The sequence below is a fragment of the Ornithorhynchus anatinus genome, chromosome X5 (assembly GCF_004115215.2).
Source record: "Ornithorhynchus anatinus isolate Pmale09 chromosome X5, mOrnAna1.pri.v4, whole genome shotgun sequence".
In the NCBI taxonomy this organism is placed as follows: Eukaryota; Metazoa; Chordata; class Mammalia; order Monotremata; family Ornithorhynchidae; genus Ornithorhynchus; species Ornithorhynchus anatinus.
Window position 1 is genome coordinate 55,402,333 of NC_041753.1, and position 23,837 is coordinate 55,426,169.

At 42.5% G+C, this 23,837-nt stretch overlaps 1 protein-coding gene and 1 non-coding gene across 2 annotated transcripts in view; both read right to left on the minus strand.

Moving 5' to 3' along the window:
- Positions 1–23,837, minus strand: part of DMRT1 (doublesex and mab-3 related transcription factor 1) — a 102,433-nt gene that overhangs the window by 48,388 nt on the left and 30,208 nt on the right. The window contains exon 4 of the mRNA XM_029054851.2: positions 17,950–18,233. Within this exon, the coding sequence (XP_028910684.1) occupies positions 17,950–18,233 (284 nt within the window). The remainder of the gene's footprint in view (positions 1–17,949; positions 18,234–23,837) is intronic.
- Positions 12,283–12,420, minus strand: LOC114808280. The gene has a single exon (XR_003756127.1). It is a non-coding gene; the product is annotated as a small nucleolar RNA SNORA7 (small nucleolar RNA).

The window sequence follows — 23,837 nt, forward strand, 5'->3', positions numbered from 1 at the left end:
AATAAATACAATGGATTGTCACCGAGTTCTGTTTAAACCGCTAGCTTTGCTTTGATCTTGTATTACTGAAAATATGTCACGGTTGGGCCACACATATTTAGGAATTCATTAAAAATTCTCAATGGCCTGATAATATACATAATAATGAAAGTCTAAAAGCAAGGAGGAGGGCACATTGTTTAAACAATTATTCAAGCTATTCCTTAACATATAATAATAATGGTATTTGTTAAGCGCTTACTCTGTGCCAAGCGCTCTACTAAGCGCTGGACGAAACACTGAGGAAATGCCACACAATTCCCAAGTTTCCATGACCATCACCATCCTCAAGAAGAAAGGTGAAAGAGCACAGTACTTTCCACTGATGAGATTACCAATTTTTAAATTGTTCCCCTATTTCTCCATATCTCTCATGGATTGTGAATTCTCAGTGACCCGGACAACTGCCAACAACCAGGAAGCTAGCTTCACAAAAGAGCCAATCTGTTGTAAAGTTATAAAGGGGTGTCTCTGTTTCTGTAAGTGGCCTTTCACAATAACTCAAAGACTGCCTGTACAGTTTTCAGAGACCTTACAGAAGCACTTGACACCATCAGTTAAATCTGGACTCTAGAAATTGCATAAATTTGGCTGACCTGAAAAGTTCAGCAAGATTCTGACTCTATTCGTGTGCTGGCGCGGCTGGTGATGCTCCAACTGGAGATAACCTGTTTAATCCATTCACCACTGCGACGGGGGCAAAGCAGGGATGTGTAGTGGGCCTGGTCCTGTCCAATTTATTCTACCCAACCATGCCAGAGGACACAACAAAAGACCCATATGCAGGCATTAGATTATGCTTCCACTCCTCTGGGAAATGCTGTCAACTCAACAAACTTTGAGCATCACCCAAAGTTTTAGAAACAGTCATTCATGAACTGTATGCAGGAGATTGTGCCCTAGAGGCCCACACCCAAGAGAATATCATTATGAACCTTCTGCTGAAACATCTGAGCACCACAAACAAAATCTGAAGAAAACTGAGGTACCACCCGGTTCCCCTTTAACGCGGAGGTTGTGTCCTTGAGGAATCCCGTGTTAATGGAAAACTCGCGCTGTACTAGCATCATGTCAAACACCACATGCATGCATACAACTGTTTCTTCTGACAACACAACACACTGTATCCAGACAGACATTTTGGGAAGAAACCTCCCTTTGGTCGTTCTGTTTTAACCAAAACACATGAAAACATGCATTTTGGCAGGTCTGAATATAATATGCCAGTCTGCACCAGGAAAACTACTCACATAACCAAAACATCTGCAAGAACTAAAAACAAGTCAAAAAATTATGTTATCTAGGCAGCACATTGGCCAGTGGTGCGATAAACAAAGAAGTATACGAAAGAATCAAGGCCAGCTCCTCCTTTGAGAAACTGTCAGACTGAGTGTGGTGACAACTTGACATTAGGCTTCAGACCAAACTAAAGGCCTACCGAGCTGTAGCATTGTCCGACCTTCTCTAAGGCTATGAAACTCGAACCTCCCACAGATGCACATTCAATTCCTTGAGTAGATCTGTCAGTACTACTTATGGGTTATGATCAACATCAAATACCAGGACAGGTTCACAAACAATAAAGTCAGTCTCCTATCAATGATGCTATGCTCATCGCCATATAGCTTTGGTGGGGAGAGAATGGGGACGGGCGGGGATGGGGGATGGATGGTAGCAAGATGCATAGTGAGCTGCAATTGGGAAACCAAAAAACAAGGAGATAGAAGAAACACTTCAAGGGCATAGGTGAATAAAGCCTCATACAGTGTCGTATCTCAGCTGTAAACTGGGAGACAACTGAGGCAGTCAGCACAGCACACGGCACTATGGAGGACCAGCTTCAACCTTCTGGCCACCCAAGGAAAAAGGCGAAATTGCCACTCCCGCATGACACACTATGCAATCTCATCAAGCCATGTGTACAGTGAAACGGGATGACATCGTAAACTTAGTACACTTAGTATAGGGCTCTGTATACAGTAAGCACTCAATAAATACCATCACTTGACACACAATATTTTGCAAAAGCATCTACCCCATGCTGATTTTGAGCTACCCAAGCCAGTGTCCCTTGAGGAGTGGGTTCCACCTATCTTATCCTCAGCTACCATCACCATGGAGATGCTCCTGCTTCACCTCACAGCAGCAGCAGCAGCAGCAGCAGCAGCAAAGCCCCTGCTGGGAAATGCTGCTCAGCCAAGGGAGGCCAGAAGTCCATGGCTATGGCAGGGTGGTGGTGCTGGGAGGCACAAGACATGCAAAAGCCAAGGCCCCAGAAGTGGGGAACCTGGAGAAATACAAAAGCCCTTGGCGCGAGTGGTGATGAAGCAGCTAGGTGGAACCAGAGGCAGGCTGAGGAGGAGGGAGGGGGAGAGAAAGAATGGTGATTGGTAGAAGATAGCAGTTACAGTACATACAGTACAGTACCTAATGGAAGATGTGCACAAACCCCCGGCTGCAGAGCTTTGGCTCGACATCCCTGGGGGGCATGAGTAGTGGCACTGGTTTGCCATTGTAGGGGAGGAAAGCCTGAGGCAGATAAGTGGTTGGGAGAGGGAGGCAACTGCCACTGTCTCCCTCCTAGGGCTTTCCAGGGCTACCCACCTGCCCTTTGCAGGCTCAGGCACCTTTCCGCTTCCAGCCTCACTCGCTTCATGTTGCCTAGCCCCCAGGCAAGCAATTTAAAAGGTCTGTTAAAGGGGTGTGTTAAAGAGAGAGAGTGGAGAATCGAAAGATGACCTCGAGACTTGTGCAATGTCAGAGGGAACCAGGAGAACGATGGGGGCTGCATGCATGGTGGCCGTTTGATATGGTCTTCGAGTACTGTGTCCTAGGTGGCAGCCATCTTAGGAGGGCCATGAGGTAGACCTCCTATCCCCATTGCACACTGCCATGAAGCAATGGCTTACTTCGAGTAGCACTGGGAGCTGGGACTGCACAACCCAAAAAAGAACAGCTCTTTTTGAACAGAATCTTTGAAAGGATCATGACATAAAGATGCAGATGCAAACATAAGCCAAGAGCTACAAACATTATACAGGAAGGTACAACAAAGAACAGTCTTTGTGGGTGTCCGAAAGCACAACAAAGAACAGCCTTTGTGGGTGTCCCATGTAGTTGGGACATTTTTTTCTAGGCTATGGAAAAAAACAAATATTCATCAGTGAACGCTTCACTATCAGTAGAATCATCTTCAGTTATGAAGGACAACTACATATATGCAAACATATTTGAAAACTTTCACAAAAGATAAGAGATCATTTAAATATACCCAAAGCTCAAGTAACAGGGACAGATTAAAAAAAAACAAGATTAAAAACCCTTGCTATAGCTCAATCTTATATATGATTAGCAAGTACAGCAGCAGAGGCAGGGGGGTGGCAGTTGAGAGAAGATGAAGATATTATTTAAGCAGTCAGATCAACAGAGGCAAGTAGCATCTGAGGAGTGATCATTTTGTTAGCGTCATGAACTAAGCTAATATTTGTTCAGCTCCTATTTCCTTGATTTAAAAAAATCATTCATCACAAGCACTTTTGAAACAACATTAGTAGATTACAACCATTTGCTTACTCCCTCCAATGAGATGGTTTCTTTCTCCACCTTTGCCTCCAAAAATTGCAATTTGTTTTCTGCTCTTGCTCTTTGAGCTATAGAACTAATCTGAATAAAGGACTCCCTGGGAGTTCTATGGAAGTTTTGGATACGTGAAACAGAAGAAATACAGCCATTGCTCCAAAAATTTAAATCTCCAGCCTTCAGCCATCTCACCTATAAAACGGGAACAAAATATCTAACTCAAGAAGGATGAGTTGAGTGTAAATTAATAGGTATTCCACAAAACAACAAAAATGTATATACCCAGTTATGTTCTTGGAAAATACTCTGTCTTGTGAAACCATGTCTTACTACTCATTGAAACAATGAAAAATAAGGACTTTAGAAGATTAAATACTTAAAAATGGATAAAATTAATTTACCATTAAAAATAGTCAGCATACCAACAAAAATTTAAAACAGAATTAAACAAATGCACTTGCTGGGAAAGAGCACAAGAGTAAGTACTGGATCCTAGTCCCAGCTCTACTACTGACCGTTAGTGTAACCATGGGCATTAACTTTGTGTGCCTCAGTTTTCTCATCTGTACCTGTTCAAATACTTGTTTTCCCTCCTCCTTAGACTGTGAGCCCCATGCAGGACAGGAACTAGGTCCAAGGTGATTTTCTTGCATCTTCTCCAGCACATAGCAGAGTGTTGGACACATAGTAAATGCTTAATAAATACCATCATCATAATTATTATTACTAGGTCACAAGCACCTTGATGTCAGGGATCATGTCTACCAACTCTCTTGTTCTCTTCCAAGTATCTGGTACAGTGTTCTGCACATAGTAAGTGCTCAATAAACACTCTAGATTGATTATGACATTGCACAGTGCTGGGGAAAAAAATCACTGTACTAGTTTCGTTGAAATGGCAGAAGGAAGCAAAGTATTACAGTTGGGCCAAGCACGAATCAGCAATGAATTGATGTCAAAGGGGAAACTCCCAGCTCAGGGACTCAGAAACAAAATTGAACGCAGAAAAGATTGGAGCAGCTTCCACCTCCTTCTCAATATGGCTTTGCTCAATGTGATTGAATTCAGTACCCTACCTTGAATCCTTACACTGTCCAGTCCTTATTAACGCCTGCTTACTACCCCATCTTTAACTTTCTGCTAAAATTATGCTTCTGTTCCAGATGAGTGTCTGTCCAAAAAGGACAGAGAATGAGCAGAACATTGTTAATTAACTGAATTAAGTAAGGTATGCTTTTAAGCATTTAGTATGTGACAAGCACAGTACTAAGTCCTAGGGTATACACGACAATCAGGTTAGACAGAATCCCTGTCTCATGTGGGGCTCACAGTCTAAGTAGGAGGGAGTAGGAGTAAATCCCCATTTTACAGATGAGGAAACTGAAGCCCAGAGATGTTAAGTGACTTGGTATTCTTAGTTTGTAAGGATTACCCGTTAGATGGTAAATTTCTAGAGGGCAGGCACTGTGTCTCTTACTTCTTTTGTACACTCCCAAGTCCTTAGTATAGTCTTTGCATATTGTAGACACTCAGAAAAACACTGTTGATTGCTTGATCCTTGACTACACACAGTTTTCCAACTCAGGCTGCTACTAAATCCTGTGTTTTTCCCTCCAAGACATTTCCTATATCCACCCTGTCCTCTCCATCCAAATGTCCCTCCCTCCCACTGGTTGCAGGGTTGCATTCCCTAGTTAGACATTTATCAGACTCCTCATTGGGCTCCCTTCAGAGCCTCTCTCCTAGCCTGGCCTAAATTCACTCAGATGCTAGGATTCTTTTTCTAAAATGTCATTCTGCACACATATCTCCACTCCTCAAAACTTCCAATGGTGAGTTAGTCATTTCTTTCTTCTGACCTTGGGCTTTAAGTTACTCTGTATATTCTTTTCTTCCACAGCACATAACGCTCTAGCTTTCCCTCTTCATTTTCTCCAAGATAACTATCTCACAATCACCATGGCTTGCTATGGACTTTCCCAACTCCAATCCCTTCCTCCCGCTTGAAAAGACCTAGCCTGAAAATACCTCCTTTGAGTAGTCAGGCCATCGCAATCCCCCTCTTTGAAGCATTCTTGAAAATCCACTTCCTCCATTAGACCTTCCCCGATTAAGCGCCACCTTCCCAGGTTATTCCCATCTTTCAGCCACTCTAAGCACTCCTAGTCTGTATAACTCAGTACTAATGCATAGTCTTGATTTATATGAACTTAGGCTCATCTAGTCTCCCATATTTTTGTTTTCAAAAGCCACAGTGTTTTCTGAATGGCTTGTGTATACCAGTCTCCCTTACTAAATTGTAAACTCCTCAAGGGCAGGGGCTGTGTCTCTTCCTCAACTGTATTCTAGCACAGTAATAATTATAATAATATTAATCATACTACTACTAACAATAATAATGATATTTGTTAGGTGCCTACTATGTGCCAAGCACTGTAAGCGCTGGGGCAGATAATCAGGTCACACAGAGCCCATAACCCACACAGCATTCACAGTCTAAGTAGGAGGGAAAACAGATATTGAGTTCCCATTCTGCAGTTCAGGAAACTGGGGCACAGAGAGGTTAATTGACTGACCCAAGATCACACAGCAGGCAAGTGGCAGGGCTATGAACACAGCGAGTGTTCAATAAATACTCCTGATCAATTGACTGACTGATCTGGAAAGCCAGCATCCCTGAAGTCTTCCCCACCCTCTATGCTTCCATCTCACCCCATCTATGCAGTCATAGAAATCATGTCTGAGTGAGGCTGTCCCTGTGTCTCTACAGATGAGGAAGGAAAGGATGATAAAAGGACATGCTTCTCTATCAGCTGTGTTATTTTATAATTGCACTTTACAAATTTGTTTCATACAAGGTTCTACCTAACGACCTCTCGCCTCTTGTAAGTGGGAGAACCAATAACTGGCATCAAAGAAAGTCAATGAGTGGTCAGCACAGCGGTGTATAAGGGAAACCATTTTCCTCAAAGACCATTCCAATTTCCAGATCACTGATGAAATCTATAAGCCACCCAAAAACTATCGTGGAGAAGTTATTCCCTCCTACTTCTTGAAGAGGAAGGGAGAAGTGTCATCTGTGTTTTGTTGAAATTGTGCTTTGTAAATTAGCTTTATCCACAGTTTTAAAATATTTCAATAGAAGGTTCACTTCTCTGCTTCCAAGTTAATATACTGCAGCTGTCTAGTTCTGGCATATTCGAGTACTCGGGGATGCTATCTGTCAAATGATTATAAAGTCCTTGGAATATATTTGCAGAGGAACTATTACTGAAGGACTGACATATTTTAATTGTAATTTTAAAGTGCCCCTTTATTAGAGCATTTTTATTTTTGCTTCATAAAACAACTGATTCTCCATTTTGCTTTGGTTTATTCTTGGTTTCAGTATTAGAACTCCTCAGGAACATTCTACTGCATGAAAAAACAGAAAGGAACTAGCAACTACATAGAGGCTCACTTTGCTTTTAGGATTGTAATTTCAAGAGGCATCCATATCTGTCTCACCTTGATAGACAAACTTAATTAACCTTTGCTATTCTGTTCCAACCTACTGTTTTAGACAAAAGCAGTGACCCATAAACAATATGTTACCATCAGAATCTCAAATGCTGCGACACCCAAGAGATATAGCCCTATCAGCAGTATCGGAAAATAAACCACTTAGATTAGCTCCTCTAAGAAATGTGGATTATATTCTTGTCACACATGAGCTGTCAGAAACATTAGGATACTTTTAGCATAAATCTGCAGTGTGAAGGGTATCTTATGAGTACAGTACATAATATACTGCTTACAAAGCAAGGCAAGTTGAGATGGTTTTAGGTTACGTACAAAGTTTATGAAAACACACACACACACATACACACACACACTTCTAATAATTGAGCTATTTTTCAAGCTATACTAAGGCATCCTGAATGCATACTTCAGGAATTGGACAAATACATCTAACAAAGATTATATTCAAGGAGCCAGAAAAAAACACTACAATGTCAATGAAAAGGGCATTTCCCCCGAAAGAGAGGAAAATGCTTTCCCCTGGCCTATCACTGCTAGCTATTACTCAAGTCACTGGTATGTGTCTCCCCCTGAATCTACTACCTGGCAGAAAGGCTGAATTCTGCTTTTCCAGTCAGGATCCCATAGGTCGGCTGCAAGGAAGGCCACCTTGAGTCAAGGTCATGCCAAACTAAACCCTGTGGAGACTTCTTCCTTCACCACCAATGGCATCTCCCCACTCCTCGATTCTCTAGTGCACACATCACTCCTCCTCTCAGTCACTGCCACAGCTCTGAAATGAGTAGTGAGGGTTTCAGGGTTGGGGGCTGGGGGAAATGGGGAGCATCAAATGGAAGCAGCTACCCTGCTTCCACAGGCACATGCCTCCTCTCTGGGTTTGTTTCCCTACCGGCCTGAGCAGCAAGGAAAGGGAATATAGATGACAGCAGGGACCTGCCCCTTGGAATTCCTCACACACACCCCACAGTTGGGGTTAGATGCAGTCAGCGTGCGCCACGCTTGCCTTGCTTACCTACCGAAGACAGTATAAAATCAGATCAAGGAGTCCAACACATCCATTGTAACAATGTCAAACCATGTGGTGGAAGTGAGGAATCCTCACCAAAGTACAGGTCTGTGGATTGCTGTCTAACCTTCTTAACAGCTGTGAGACACGAACTCCCCATAGATGTCATTTCCGACTCTTGGTGCCATTCCAACTGGTTCTCTTATAGGCTATATTCAACCTCAAATGGTAAGGCAGGATCACAGACAATAAAATCAATCTCCTAGCACTGAAGCTATGTTACCTCAAAACTGCTGTGCTGGGTGGGACACTTGAGAATGGATGGCAGCAGAGTACCTAAACAGCTGCTACAGAGCGGAAATTGGGAAACCCAAAAAAAGGAGAACAGAGGAAACATTTTAAGGATACAACCCTCCTGGGTCTCCTCCCCCACAACCTATACTGCATGTTGCTGCTGCTGCTGCTGCTGCTGGAGCTACATCTTTCCTCTCCTCAAAACCCTCCATAGGCTCACTGTACCTCTTCACAACAAATGCAAATTCTTCACAGTTCATTTCAAGGTTCTCCACTATTTGGCCCCATCTTACCTTCCTGCTCTCTTCACCTGTTATTCCCCAAGTCACTATATTGGTTTCTCCCAAGCCAACCTTCTACCAGTGCTTTGCTCTCAACTCTCCCACCTCCGTCCTCTCGCTCTCACTGTTTCCCCAGGTTGGAATTCTTTTTTTTCCCCACATCGGACAGGCCACAACTCTTTTTGACATTCAAATTCTTCCACAAATTCTCCCTCCTTCAACAAGCCTTCTTTCTTATGGTATTTGTTAAGTACTCACTATGTGCCAGACACTGTTTTAAGCACGGAGGTAGATACAAGCTGATTAGGTTGGACACAGTCCATGTCCCACATGGGGCTCACGGTCAATCCCCATTTTAAAGATGAGGGAACTGAAGCACAGAGAAGTGAAGTGACTTTCCCAAGGCCACACAACAGATAAGTGGTGGAGCTGGGATTAGAACCCAGGTCCTTCTGACTCCCAGGCCCATGCTCCATCCACTAGGCCATGCTGCTTCTCTGATTCATTCCCTGCACCTTTAAGTCATATAAGTCTCTCTCTCTCTCTCTATATATATATATATATATATGTATATACATATATATATGTTCATATATATGTATATACATATATATATATAAACTTACTCAGTTATTCATTCATTCATCTATTTATTTATTATAACTCAATTATTTATTTGGACCACACTTGTTGAAATATGCTTATGTTTGCTTCCCCTGTTAGAGTCTAAGCTCCTTATGGGCAGAGAACGTGTCACATCGTTATTCTGTGCTTCCCAAGTACCTAGTAGAGTGCACTGCACCAAGTGGGTGCTCAATATATTATTACTACTACAATACTGCATCCCAGCTGAAAACTGGGAGACAATTTTGACAGACAGACCACTGTAGCACATTGCAATCCAGAAAGAAACGGCTATTTTGAGCAGAAACTTGGAATATTGTGAGACGCCATGGCAAAAACAATGCCAAATGCTGCAAACAACAAATCAATCAATCAAACAAATCAATCAACAGCATTTATCAGGGGACTGTTTCTGCATGTACACAATCCTGTCAGATGGGTGGCAATTTTCCTTTTAACCCTCCTCTCTTTATTGCTCCACAAATATCTACTAATGGTGAAGAGACACTGAAATGTGCAGGTCCAGGCCTAACATGATAAACTCACCCCTGGTTTCTAACTAATATATATTTCCATGGTTTTTGACTTCTAGGTCATTCAAGAAAAGGGAGACATGATGTGTTTTGGCTACTGATTGACCACAGCAAGAATATCTCCAAATCTCCTGCTAAAATTTCAGATTCAGTCCAGAAGCTGCTTCATTTCTAAATAACAGCTCATCCTAGCATTAATGTCTGCTTGGCACTTGGGGTAAAGTTAAAATTAAATTAAGGAAATAAAACTCTTTAAGTAATCAAAAGAGGAGAAAAAATGAATAAAATGCTGGCAGGGAATCCAATCACTGGGAGTTTGAAACTTTTCCAATTCACAAATTATCTCATTTCTGAAAGGATCACCAAATCCCCCAATGATTAAATCATTTCCCATATTGATTGTGGAATGTGAAAAAATGAATAGCAAGATCAGCTGGCAAAGGCTGATCCAATTCTTTCTGCTGGCCTTCCAGAAAAACAATTAGTTCTAGAGTAGCATGCCACAGGGATCCAGATCAAACCAAAACTTTGGCCCACCTCAAAACCAACTTGGTCTCTCAGCAATCTTCCCAACTGGGGATGACCCAGGATTGAATTGGTCCTCTTGATCTACAAGAGTCAAATGCAAATCTTTGAGCCACCCTGCCACCAAACTGGCCTCTAAGAATAGAATGTAAGAGGTGCCCTCCACCTCTTTATTCTGCTGTTCTTGCTGATCTTACCATGTGGATTTGAAGATCAGTCAGTGGTATTTATTGAGAGATTACTGTGTGTAAAGCACTATACTAAGCACCTGGGAAAGTACAGTACAAAAGAGTTGTTAGGCAGAGTAAAAGGCTAAATACAATAAGTGCTGTGGGGCAGTGAGTGGGGTTAAGATTAAGTGTTTAAGGGGTAGAGGTCCAAGTCTATAGGTGACAAAACAGGCAGGGAGAATGGGGAAATGAGGACTTAGCCAGTGAAGGAACCATTTGTCTCTAGAGTCCTATAGCCTTGCCCTGCTGTTCTAAATCATGACATCTTGTGGAATAAGTGGCTATCTTTACCTGAGTGAAACATGGTTTACTTATACTGTCAAAGGTACATAGAGGACATGGGGTAGGGGTGGGCTCCAATGTGGCTGGATGGCTGAATGGCTGAATTTAAGGACAGATAAAATAATATAAAAAATACTGACCAACATATATTTGGTTTATCTAATTGCTCAGGAAGTTCTAGCCATCCAAAGTGCTCACTGCTTGGAAGAGTGAAGATAATTTAAGATAAAGCCCCACAGGAGAGCTGACTTTCAGGTAGAGACTTTCAGGTAGAGACTTTTATAAATTCACTTCAGACTAAGCCTCATCTAAAGAAATGAAAGTACCTGCTGCAGTAAGGAATTGGTGTCTAGATGTCTGACCCAAGCTGATCTTTGGTCTTAGAGTAGAGGAGACAAGACAAGCATGAAACCAAGAGCCCCTTGATCAGTAGGTTTAAGGAATGGCTATACCTCCCATATTTATTTCTGCTTACTTGATATTAGCCTCTCCCTTGTCAACCTAGTACAACATGTTTATTTAGAGGATAATGTTCCTAGCGGAGGAGAGTACAGGGCAATAAACAGCTCTTGCAGGCAATTAAATGTAGAAGGGAAATTGAGCTGCAGGACAACCACAATAGCCATTTATTGTGAGTTTATTCCTGGGCCACAAATGTTATTCCTGTTACACAACAGGCCAAAGATTACTATCTAGACACAAATCTCCAAGTGCTTAAGATATGCACAATCAAGCCCAATTCTTCAATTCAGGGGACACTGATATGAAACAAGGATGGGGGTCCTATGCTAATGACACTTGATCCATTATAACATGACCCAGCCTATTGCTTAGTAATTGGCATGATGCCCTGCCCTGCCACAGACTAGTTTCATTGGTTACAATGAAAAGACTTAAAACCCAGCTTCCTTCTGCAGTTAGTTAAGCATACGCCTCCTCAAATCTGGCTTTATAAAGGTTTTTGTGATAAACACCAATATGGCCAATATTGCTAGGAAACTAGATCCTATAAAAACTGAGTGTAAACAATGCGACAGTTTTGGCTCTCATAGTGGCCCTATCTCAAGCTCCATCTTCACCTTCTCCCTGTCTCAGTGTCTGAAATTACATATCCTTTCCCTGATGAAAAGTGTAGAAATCCTTCTTCCACTCTTATGCTGTCACGTCTGACCCATAGCGACTCCATGGACACATCTCTCCCAGAACGTTCCAGTTCCACCTGCAATCGTTCTGGTAATGTATCATAGAGTTTTTGTGGTAAAAATACACAAGTGGTTTACCACTGCCTTCTTCCGCACAGTAAACTTGAGCTCCCGCCCTCGACTCTCTCCCATGCCCCTGCTGCTGCCTAGAACAGGTAAGTTTTGACTTGTAGCAAATTGTCTTCCACTTGCTAGTCACTGCCCAAGCTAGGAATGGAATGGATAGGCCTCTGCTTGACTCTCCCTCCCATAGCCGAGATTGGTAGAGTACTGGAAACTCTCCAGGTGCGATCCTGAGAGGTCCTTCCACTCAGTTCTTGCAAAAATGAACTCAAAAACGTATTTACTTGTGCTTGTGTGTGTACATATATGTGTGCAAGTGAGTGCAAAGCACTGTGCTAAGCACTTGGGAGAGAACTGTGAAAGAGACACATTTTCTGACCTTAAGGAGATTACAATTTAATGTAATTCCCTATCGTCTTTGGATCACACTGCTCTCAAAAGAAAGGGGTCCCATCATTCCCTATGGCATGGGGACTATAGTGAGAAACCTTGCTTTGTTCCCATAGTTTTCTGGGTTGTCTGCTAGGTCCTGCCCCTCTAAGTAAGGCGGCTGGCCAGAAGCTGCAGCCACTATAGCTCTCTCACATTCCTGGCTTCAGTGGATAATGGGTGCTCCAGGTCATAGTTTCAGCAGGGACCGAGGCTCTCTGGACCCTGACCCAGCCCTGGGCTCAGTGGGGAATGGGCCCCTCACCAAGCCTCATCTTTTAATCCACTCCTTTGCCTGCACCAGACTCTATCCCTCTCCACTATTACTTGTAAAAGCAAAGAGCCACGGACTGGGGAATAGTGGATGAAGCGGGCAAATAAGTAAGAAGGAGAGAGATGGTGTAGAGACTTGAAACCAATGGCCAGGAGTCTTTGCATAATGTGGAGAGAAATGGGTGGCCACTGAAAGTTTGTGAGGGGGAGAGAGACATGAGCAGGATAGCACTTATAGGACAATGACCTACGCTGAAGAGTATATGTTGAAAAGAAGTGTTGCCTAATGGAAAGAGCACAAGCCTAGGAGTCAGAGGACCTGGATTCTAATCTCTGATCTATCACTTGCCTTCAGCGTGACCTATGGGCAAGTCACTTCAGTCAATCAATCAATCACATTTACTTAGCTCTTATTGCATGCAGAACACTGCACTAAGCACTTGCGAGAATATAATGCAACGAAGTTGGTAGAGATGTTCCCTGCCCACGAGGTCAGTTTCCTCATCTGTGAAATGGGGATTCACTTCCTGTCCTCCTTCCTACTTAGACCATGCGACCCACATGGGTCGGAGACTTTGTCCAACCTGATGAACTTGTATCTGCACCAGTGCTTAGAACAGTGCTTGACACATAGTAAATGCTTAATAAATACCAGTATTATTATTATTAATAATAAATATAAGAAGCATTCTGGAGAAGACACTGACAGAATTTAGCTACAGACTGAATATGAGGCTTAAAAGATAGTGGGGCATCAAAGTTGACACCATGACTTTGCACATAACACATGCTCAATAAATGCTACTGATTGATTGGTGTTTGCCAACTGAGGTGGGGAAGTTAGTAGGAGAGGGTTTATAGGACAAGATGAGGAGTTCAGTTTTAGAATATATTTAATAGTTAACAGTGCCAGTGGGACATCTATGTAGAGTTGTACTGGAAGTAAGCAAGTACAATAAATTACGAAGCAGGAGAGAGAGGTTGGGTCTGGGGAGGTAGATGTGGGAGCCATTCACTGAAGTGGTAGCTGAAACTGCAGGTGGATGAATTCCTTGGGAATGAGTGTGGAGCCAGGCAAGTAAGAGATACCAAACCAAGCCCAGTGGGGACACTACATATAAATGATGAGAGCGGAGTAAGAGCCACACACTAAGATTGAGAAGGAGCAGTCAGAAAAGTAGAGGAATCAGGTGCTTACATTATCAGTGGAACCAAGAAGAGTTAGCATTTCCAGGAGTAAGGAAATGATCAACTATTTTGAAGATGGCCGAGAGGTCAAGGAGATTTAGGACAGAGTAAAACCCACTGTACTTGATTATAGGGAGGTTATTGGTGACAGTGGAGTGAAGAGGACAAAAGCCTGATTGCAGTGGGGAGAAGACATTATACAGGAGAAATGAGTGTATGTTTGAAGGCAGGAGGGGAGGAACCTCGGTTACCTCATCTGTAAAATGGGGAGCCCTATGTGGGAACTGGATGAGGTCCAACCTGATTAGCTATGTGCCTGGCCACATAGTAAGTGCTTAACAAATACCATTTTAAAAAAAAACAACAAAAAACACAACTGCACAAGGTATTTTAGCTCCTCTATAGTTTTCCATTATACTAAAACATAATTTCACAATCCTTCCCACCTACTTTCACTTCTCATAAATTTGAATGTCAACAAATCAAAGGTGACCTGACTCAACTTGGCTACATAATACTTATCAGGCAAGAAAATATCCTAATGCCCCATTATCCTCAAATGAGTGACCAAAATTGAGATGATGCCTCCCCACTGCCACAGTGATCCCAGTCTAACTGATACTCACCTAACCTAATTTGTCTCATATTCATGCTTCACTTCAGGTTGTAAAGGCTATGTGCTTTGAGCTATGTTCTTAGTAGTTCAAAATTTGTGTTAAAATACCACTGGGGAAAAATAGTGGCATTTTGAAATTTTGCAGCATATGAGTAAAACGAATATCTTTTCAATCAATACCTGAGAACTCAGTGGCCATGTCTACATGGAGCTCAGGTTTTGTTGGCAGAGGATTTTTCTAGGGGAAAGTTCTTCTGGTGACCTGAATCTATTCAGGGAAAATCTCACCTGTAATTAGAATATTTAGTAAGCATTCACTATGTGCTAAGCACTGAGGTAGATACACAATTATCAGATTAGACAACCTGGGGAGGACAAGAAATATTTTATCCTTATTTTACAGATGAGGAAAGGAGGACACAGAGAGGTTGATTAAGTAGCTTGCCCAAAATCACATAGGTGGCCAATGGCAAGGATGGGACTTCAACCCAGGTCTCCTGATTCCCAGTCCCATACTCTTTCTGCTAGGCCAAAATGCCATTCTGTGGTACCAATCTAACAACTGCTGGGAATGACTACCCACGAAAACCTTGTCTGATGTGTGACCTTGGGCAAGTCACTTAACTTCTCTGGACCTCATTTTTCTCATCTGTAAAAGGATTCATTATCTGTTCTCCCTGCTACTTAAACTGGGAACCCCAGGTGGGACAGGGACTGTGTCTGACCTGATTAAATTGCATTTACTCCAGAGCTTATTTAGTACAGTGCTCGGCACATAGTAAGCACTTAGCAAATATTAGTAATAGCAGTTTCATTATTACAATTATTATCATTATCATTAATAATAAAAATACTTAATGATTTTGGAGCCTTGTTCTACTCAAGGAATCCACTTGTTATATTTTTGGCTAATGTTCTTTCCCTGCCTTTGGATTTCATATATTTGGCCAAAACTGCTGAGTTGGTTGTGTTTTGTTATCATTGCTATTACCATTATCATTATCATGTTATTATCATTCCAGCATGATCAGTTTTTCCCTCTTTCCAGGGCCCAGAAGAGGGGAAAAGAGGGAGAGAAGCTGGCAAACATATCTAGGTATTGGCTTATCAGAATGAGAAATTGTAAAAAGTATCCTGAAGTTTTTCAGTTAAAAACTCTGTGGGCATAATTAAGAGTTAGTCACTTTAAAGGTACTAACCCATTAAAAGGAATAGGAGAGTTCATAATATTTATATTTAAGAACAATGGTTCTCTGAATAAAATGAAACTCATAAAAAAAAATCAAGGCACTCAAGTAGCACCCCCTGGAGTCTATGCCAAGGGTGGAAGAAGGACTTAATGGGTTCTAGCTATCCTGAAACCCCTGACTCCAGACAGGAGACACAACCATGAATTCAAGGTGGAAGTTGGCATAACCTAAGCTTGCTTCCTTACCAAGCGTCAGAGGGCTACAAGCGGCTACAAGGAAGTCATGGGATGAGTGGGTTGCTTTCCTAGCCCTGACAAAGAGTCAGAAAGTACACCTTAAAATCCTACATGCATCCTGATTTATCAAAAAACAAAAACAAAACAAAACCAAAGATGGAAAGATCTTTACAGTACATAATGCATATAACATAAACATAGTATGTATGTGTGTGTGTGTGTGTGTGTTTATGTACACATACTATGGTACTGTGGCTTACTATGGCACTGTGTCAGTGGCATTACGGGAAAGAGCACAGGATTGGGCATCAGAATATCTGGGATTTAGTTTTGGCTCCTGCACTAGCTGGCTGTATGACCTTGGGCAAGCCAATCAAATTCTCTGTGTCTCAGTTTCCTCTTCCGTAAAATGAGGATAAGATGCCTGATCTCACTCCCTCTTAGACTATGAGTCCTGTATAGGGCTCGGACTCTGCTAATCTAATTATCTTGTGTCTACTGCAGCACTTAGCATAGTGTTATAATTAATAAAAACAACAATAATAATAGAAAAAAAAGTCCAGTTTTGTCTGGATTCCTGTAGCAAGTGTTAGCACCCCTTGGTCTCATTATTTGGGTTTCTGAAAAAGTCATCTTGGAGCCTGTGATTATCTATGATTGCCCAAGGTCCCAAGTGAGACAATGTACTTTGAACAGAATGTGTGATAAAATAGCAATATGTAAATAAGAAAGAACAAAAGTAACATGTTTCAAATTCCTGAAAGAAGGAAAAACGTTACTCATGCAACAAGTTCCTGGGCAAATCACGAGGTCAGAACAAGGACGCAGCATCATCACCAAAAATCACGTCAGCCCACAGCAAACTCAAATGCTTAATGGGCAAAATCAAGTAGATGCCAAATTATTACTTCAACATGCCCAGTTACCCAATATCCTTTTGACTGGAATTAAAAGATCCAGAAATGTTTGCATCATTTAAAAATAAATAAATCTGGGCTCATTCTGCTTTTTTTTAAATGAGAACTGATTTTGCCTTGGGCAGACACTGCAAATTAGTATCAAGATTCCCACATCCTGGGAGGAGAGAAAATGGAAAATAAGTGTGATCATTTGGTAAAGGAGGCTGGGGAGTATGGCAGGTCAGAGTCATTTGTAGTAACCCCCGAAAATGTGGCAAATGCAAAATAGAAATGCATTGTTCATGTTCAGGTTAGACTTGCTATTTTTTAAAGCTCCTGAAATAATCAAAAGCAAAGAAATCGGGCACTGAGCAATGCAATTCCAATCTTAATTTATCTTAGGGTGACCATGAACCACCATAAGAACCATGTGTCCCAAATCTTATCACCCTCCTTATGCGCAGATGCCTCGCTACCATGTAACGAGCTGCCACTGAGGACAATGAAAACTCTGGGAGTGAAATAAGAGAGCAGAGGTGAAGGATGGACTGCCTATAAATTGCACTGAAGTGCATTCAATCCAAGTGAAAATCAGGCTTTTTTCCTTCACACTTTTAAAGTTAAAGCAATTGCCATAAGGGCCTTTGACACTACTTTAAGAATTCAAAAATTGAGCTGGAAGTGAGCAAAGTCTGATTTCCATTTGTGTCTAGGACAAAAACTATCCATGGGAGGAATCTATGTCAAGATTCCAGTAGGCTTATCGTGGAAGAGGCAAGCACAAGTGCTTAGCTTGATCCCTGGGGGAATAATCCTTCCATTCACAAGTGTTCGCGGCACATAGCAGATCATATAAGCGCTTAATTCAGAGCTCTGCACATAGTGAGTGCTCAATAAATACCACTGATGATATAAGAGTGTGTGAAAACTTACTGTACCTGCCACTGGTTTCCTGATTGGCTGGACATAAAAGTTCCTGGGATATTCCGGAGGCTGTTTTTCATAGACGAACCACCTAGAGCGCCCCCCATGTCACCCGAAGTGGAATCAGTAGTCAAGGTAACAGAATACTGGGGATAGTTGTATAGGTTGTTGTAGTAAGGAAACAGGGGGGGCTGATAAAAACCGCTGAAGTAGGTGGAGTCTGCAACCAATTCAGATGTGTTCTCCATGTGCCCTCTGCTGGAGATGGAAGGGATTTCCTGAAGGACCATCCGTCCCTCTAAAAAGAAAGAAACAAAAAGACAAAGTTATGAAGTGACAGAACCGTAAAGAACTTGACCTCTGACCTTCTGGGTCCCCTTTCTCTTCTTTTCCTTGATTGGTAAAGACGATGCGGTGGAATTTGAGGAAAGGTACAATTAGGTTGGCGGCTGCTTCTCATGATTCACCCGACGGCTAAAAATCACTCAATCGATCAACGGCATTCATTGAACACCTACTTTGTGCTGAGTACAGTAGAATTGGTGGACATGTTCCCTGCCCCCAAGAAGCTCACAGTCTTGAGGGGGAGCGAGACATTAAAATAAGTTGCTATTGTTCTTGTCTGTCCGACTCCCCCGATTAGATTGTAAGCCCGTCAAAAGGCAGGGACTGTCTCTGTTACCGATTTGTACATTCCAAGCTCTTAATACAGTGCTCTGCACATAGTAAGCACTCAATACAGCGTGGCTCAGTGGAAAGAGCATGGGCTTTGGAGTCAGGGCTCATGAGTTTGAATCCCAGCTCTGCCACTTGTCGGCTGTGTGACTGTGGGCAAGTCACTTAACTTCTCTGTGCCTCAGTTCCCTCATCTGTAAAATGGGGATTAAGACTGTGAGCCCCACGTGGGACAACCTGATTCCCCTATGTCTACCCCAGCGCTTAGAACAGTGCTCGGCACATAGTAAGCGCTTAACAAATACCAACATTATTATCAATAAATACTATTGAATGAATGAATGAATGAATGAATAGGAGAGTACAGGGATGCGTACATAAGTGCTATGGGGCCGGGGGTGGGCTCAGTATCAAGTGTTTAAAGGACACAGACCTCAGTGCGAAGGTGACACAGAAGGGAGGGTGAATAGGAGAAATGAGGGTCTAATCTGAGAAGGCCTCTTGGAGGAGGTGTGACTTATTAGGGTTTTGAAAGTGGGGAGGGTGGGGTGGTCTGTCGGATATGAGGGGGGAGGGAGGGAGGATGTGAGCAAAGGGTTGGCAGTAAAATAGATGAGACCGAGGTACTCGGAGTAGGTTGGCATGAGAGGAGCCAAGTGCGTGCGCTGGACTGTAGTATGGAATCAGTGAGGTGAGGTAAGAGGGGGAGAGTTGATTGATTTAAAGCTGATGGCAAGGACTTTCTGTTTGGGGTGGAGGTGGATGGTTTTTGAGGAGTGGGGAGATGTGGACTGAACATTTTTAGGAAAATAATCCAGGCAGCAGAGTGAAATATATACTGGCTAGGGAAGAGAGACAGGAGGCATGGAGGGCAGCAAGAAAGGTGATGCAGTAGTCAAGGCAGGATATGAGAAGAGCTTGGATCAATGTGGAAGCAGTTTGGGTGGAGGGGAAGGAGTGGATTCTAGAGATGTTGTGAAGCTAGAACAGACAGAACTTCATACCCGATTGAATGTGTGGGTAGAACGAGGGAGATGAGTCACAGAAAATGCCAAGGTTGCAGGCATATGAGACACGAAGGAAGGTGGTGCTGTCACCAGTGATGGGAAAGACGGATGGAGGACAGGGTGTGGATGGGAAGATGAGGAGTTCTGTTTTGAGCATGTTAAATTTGAAGTGTTGGTGAGATATCTAAATTGACACGTCTGAAGGCAAAAGGAAATGTGAGGCTGCAAAGAAGGAGAGAGATCGGGGTTGGAGAGGTAGATTAAGGAGTCATCAATCAGTCAATGGTATGTGAACCATGAAGACTCATCCACAGAGAGGTGACAGTTGAGGCTGTGGGAGTGAATGAGTTCTCCAAGGCACTGGGTGTAGATGGAGAATAGAAGGGGACCTAGAACAGAGCTTTAAGGTACTCCCACAGTTAGAAGCGAGAGGCAGAGGAGAAGCCAGTGAAAAAGACTGAGAAGGAGCAGCCAGAGACAGAAGAAGAGAACCAGGAGAGGACAGTGAGGGTGAAACCAAGGTTAGATAATGTTTCCAAGAGAAGGGGATAGCCCACAGTGTCAAACGCAGCTAAGAGGGTGAGGAGGATTATGATGGAGTAGAGTCCGTTGGATTTGGCAAGGAGATCATTGGTGACTTTTGAGAGGGCAGTTTTGGGAAATGAAGGGGGCAGAAGCCACACTAGAGGGGATCAAGGAGAGAACTGCAGTGGAGGAAGTGGAGGTAGAGGGTGTAGAAAACTCCTTCAAGGAGTTTGGAGAGGAATGGTAGTAGGGAGATGGGGGTGAAGACTGGAGGGAGGCATGGGGACAAGGGAGGGTTTTTTTTTAGGATAGGGGAGACATGAGTATGTTTGAAAGCAGTAGGGAAGAAGGCATTGGAGAGTGAACAGTTGAAGATGGTGGTCAGGGAGGGAAGAAAAGAGGGGACAAGCATTTTGATAAGGCACAAAGGGATGGGGTCAGATGTACAGGTGGAGGGGGTGGATTTTGAGAAGAGGAGGGATAGTTCCTCTTGAGATACTGCTGGGAAAGATGGAACAGCTGAAGAAAGGACAGTTGGAGGGAGGGATTGGAGAGAACAAGGGTGATTCTAGGGAGATCACACCTCATGGTTTCAGTTTTCTCAATAAAGTACCTGGCCACATCATTAGGGGCAAGAGATGGGGAGGTGGGAGGACACGTGGTTTGAGGAAGGAATTAAGTGTCTACAACAAATGGTGATGGCAATGGGCATAGGAGTCAATAAGGATGAAGAAACAATGTTGCCAGGCAAAGGAGAGAGCAGCATTAAAGCAAGCAAGGAAAAACTCGAGGGGGCAAGGTGAACTTGATATTTGTATTTCCACCAGCAGCGCTCTAAGACTTGTGCATAGGAATGAAGAATTAGGACTGTGGAGGTGATCCTAGGCTGTGGGTTAATGGTACAAGATCAACGAAGCGATCGGGGAGTGAGTGAGTTGAGTTCAGTAGAGAGGGTGGTTTGAGGGCATCAATTTGGTCATCAAGGAAAGGTAGTTTGGGTATGGACACTAAATGGGGCTTGATTACTTGAGAAAATTGGATTTTAAATTTATTTAAAATTAATTTTAATGTGTCTCCCCCTCTTGGCTGTAAGCTTATTGTGGGCAAAGAATGTGTCTATCAACTCGTTCAAGCACTTAGTATAGTGCTCTGCACACAGGAAATGCTCAATAAATACAATTGACTGACTGCTAGAAGGAAGCTAGACGTGTCATCATACACATTCCAAACCCTTTATTCTTTTAGTTTTGTAGATTTTAGTAAGATATACAAAAGTCAATCATTTAAAAACATAATTGTCAGTGTTATTTGTTCTTAGTGTTTTTTTCCTGAACAGATACACAATTCAGCCACCTTTTACAGCAGCAGCAGCATCCCCTTGTAAATCCTGCTTTTCCTCTGTTCTCTCCCTTGCTCCAGAAAGGGAGGAAATCTCAACCTTCTTATCTTCCCTGCCCTCTCCATACTATCTGACAAGGTTTGCTCCCTTTTCTCTCTCTTTGCATCCAGAGCTTAACTCTACATTCTATTATCTCTGCAACTCCCCCACTGGACCTCTTTCTGAAACGTTTTAAACCATTCCAAGTTAGAGAAAGGGTTTTTTCAGTGCTTCCCATTTTCCCCCGTAGGACAAAAATTTCATGACCTTTAGTGACTGCGTTTCTGTCCTGCCTGTTAACAAAATGCCATAGAAGAGGTAATAAAAGACACCCTCCTACCCACCAGTTCTACTTCTGGTTATTTTACTAATCTACATTTTTAATACTTTATTATGTCTCATTTATTAAAAAATAAAATGGGACAATAACAATTCTCCTTAGGTAATGAGCACCAACTTTTGTTAATTGCCCAAAGAATTCTAGGAAAACTAAAGAATTATTGCTTTTCTCTCTTTCCATACTTTTTTTCCCCAGTTTGATTGTTTCACTCCATAAAGCTTTGTGAAGTGATATAATTTTACAAAACCAGTCGTATTCCACTTATTTTAGTTCTTAGATTAAATTAATTATTAACATATTAGATTGTTTCAGTTCACTGAAAGAAAAATAAAACACTTGAAAATAAAACCACAGAACAAAGAAATGCAACTCCTTAAATAAGTCACTTTACTCATTAAAAAAACAAACAAAAAATAAAAACACCTGATTCCCAAGGGCCAAGTAAATGCTACCAAATATAAAGGCATATTTGCAGTAAATTGCATTATCCAAAGACCCTGGGGACATCTGGCATGAAGCTTTGCTTAGTCACACAGAGGCCAGTGAAAACTGTTTGATTAGTAATAAAATCTCTACTCCTGGATAAAGTCCTATTACAGTCCAAGGAACTATCCGTGAGAAGAGGAATGACTGGAGGGAGAATTGTTTGATGATCAGATTATAGCAGAATTTCTAAACCATCCTATCCCAGAGAGGGAACTGTCCTCAGCTTGATTTTATCAGTAGTCCCCTCCCAAGAGAGGAAACATCCTTTAACTCCTCCAGCAAGAGATCAAAAAGTCAAGACTGCCCTACTACGATGATCCAATCAGTAAAGTGACAGAAAACACAGCCTTTACTATGTGTGAACTGGCAAAATATTACTTTATCCAAATTGGGCAGATTACCTCACTATTTCTGGGGACCTAATTCTGATTCTCCCCTCTCAGGATGGCACCTGGAGAGTTTCCAGTACTCTACCAATCTCGACTACGGCGGGGGGAGAATCAAGCAGAGGCCTATCCATTCCATTCCTAGCTTGGGCAGTGGCTAGCGAGTGGAAGGCAATCTCCGACAAGTCAAAACTCACCTGTGCCAGGCAGCAGCAGCAAGGGAGAGAGTCCAGGACGGAGACTCAAGTTAACTGAGCGGAAGGAGGCAATGGTAAACCACTTCCATATTTTACCAAGGAAACTCTATGGATACACTACCACATGACTTCACATGGAGGTGGGGGGTTCTGGGAGAGATGTGTCCATGGTGTCACTATGGGTCAGAGATGACTCAGCCTAAGACATGACAATTCTGACTCTACTACTTGTCTGCTCTGTGGCCTTGGGCAAGCCTAATTTCTTCGTCAGGAAAGTGGGGATTAAATACCTGTCCTCCCACTCTCTGAGATCAGAAGCCCTTGGTGGGATAGGGTCTGTGTCTAGCCTGCACAGCCCCATTCAAAACAACTGTAATTTCACCAAATATCTGTTTCTCTACTCGCAGGCCTTCCCGCAAACTAGTCCCCATAGTCTTCCCTGACTAAGCTCTCATATCCTCTCCTTCTTCTCCCTTCTGCATCGCCTTTGCACTTTGATCTCCTCCCTTTTTTCACCCCTCCCTCAGCCCCACAGCACTTTATATTCATATCTGTAATTTATTTATGCATTTATTTATATTAATATCTGTCATTAATATCTGTCTCCCCCTCTGGACTGTAAGCTTGTTGTGGATAGGGAACATGTCTACCAACTCTGTTGCACTCTCCCGAGCACTTAGTACAGTGATCTGCACACAATAGGTGCTCAATAAATACTACTGATTGATTGATACAACATTAAGTCAAAACAGCATTAATTCCACCTAAAATATATTAATATTTTGTGATACTGGCCAATCTTCCATTAGTAGAGGAACCTACCTTAACTGCTACCAACACCTTCTAGTGAAACATAACCCTGTGAATAGTAAGGGCTGCCTGTAGCAGACTGTTTTAATGAAGATTAA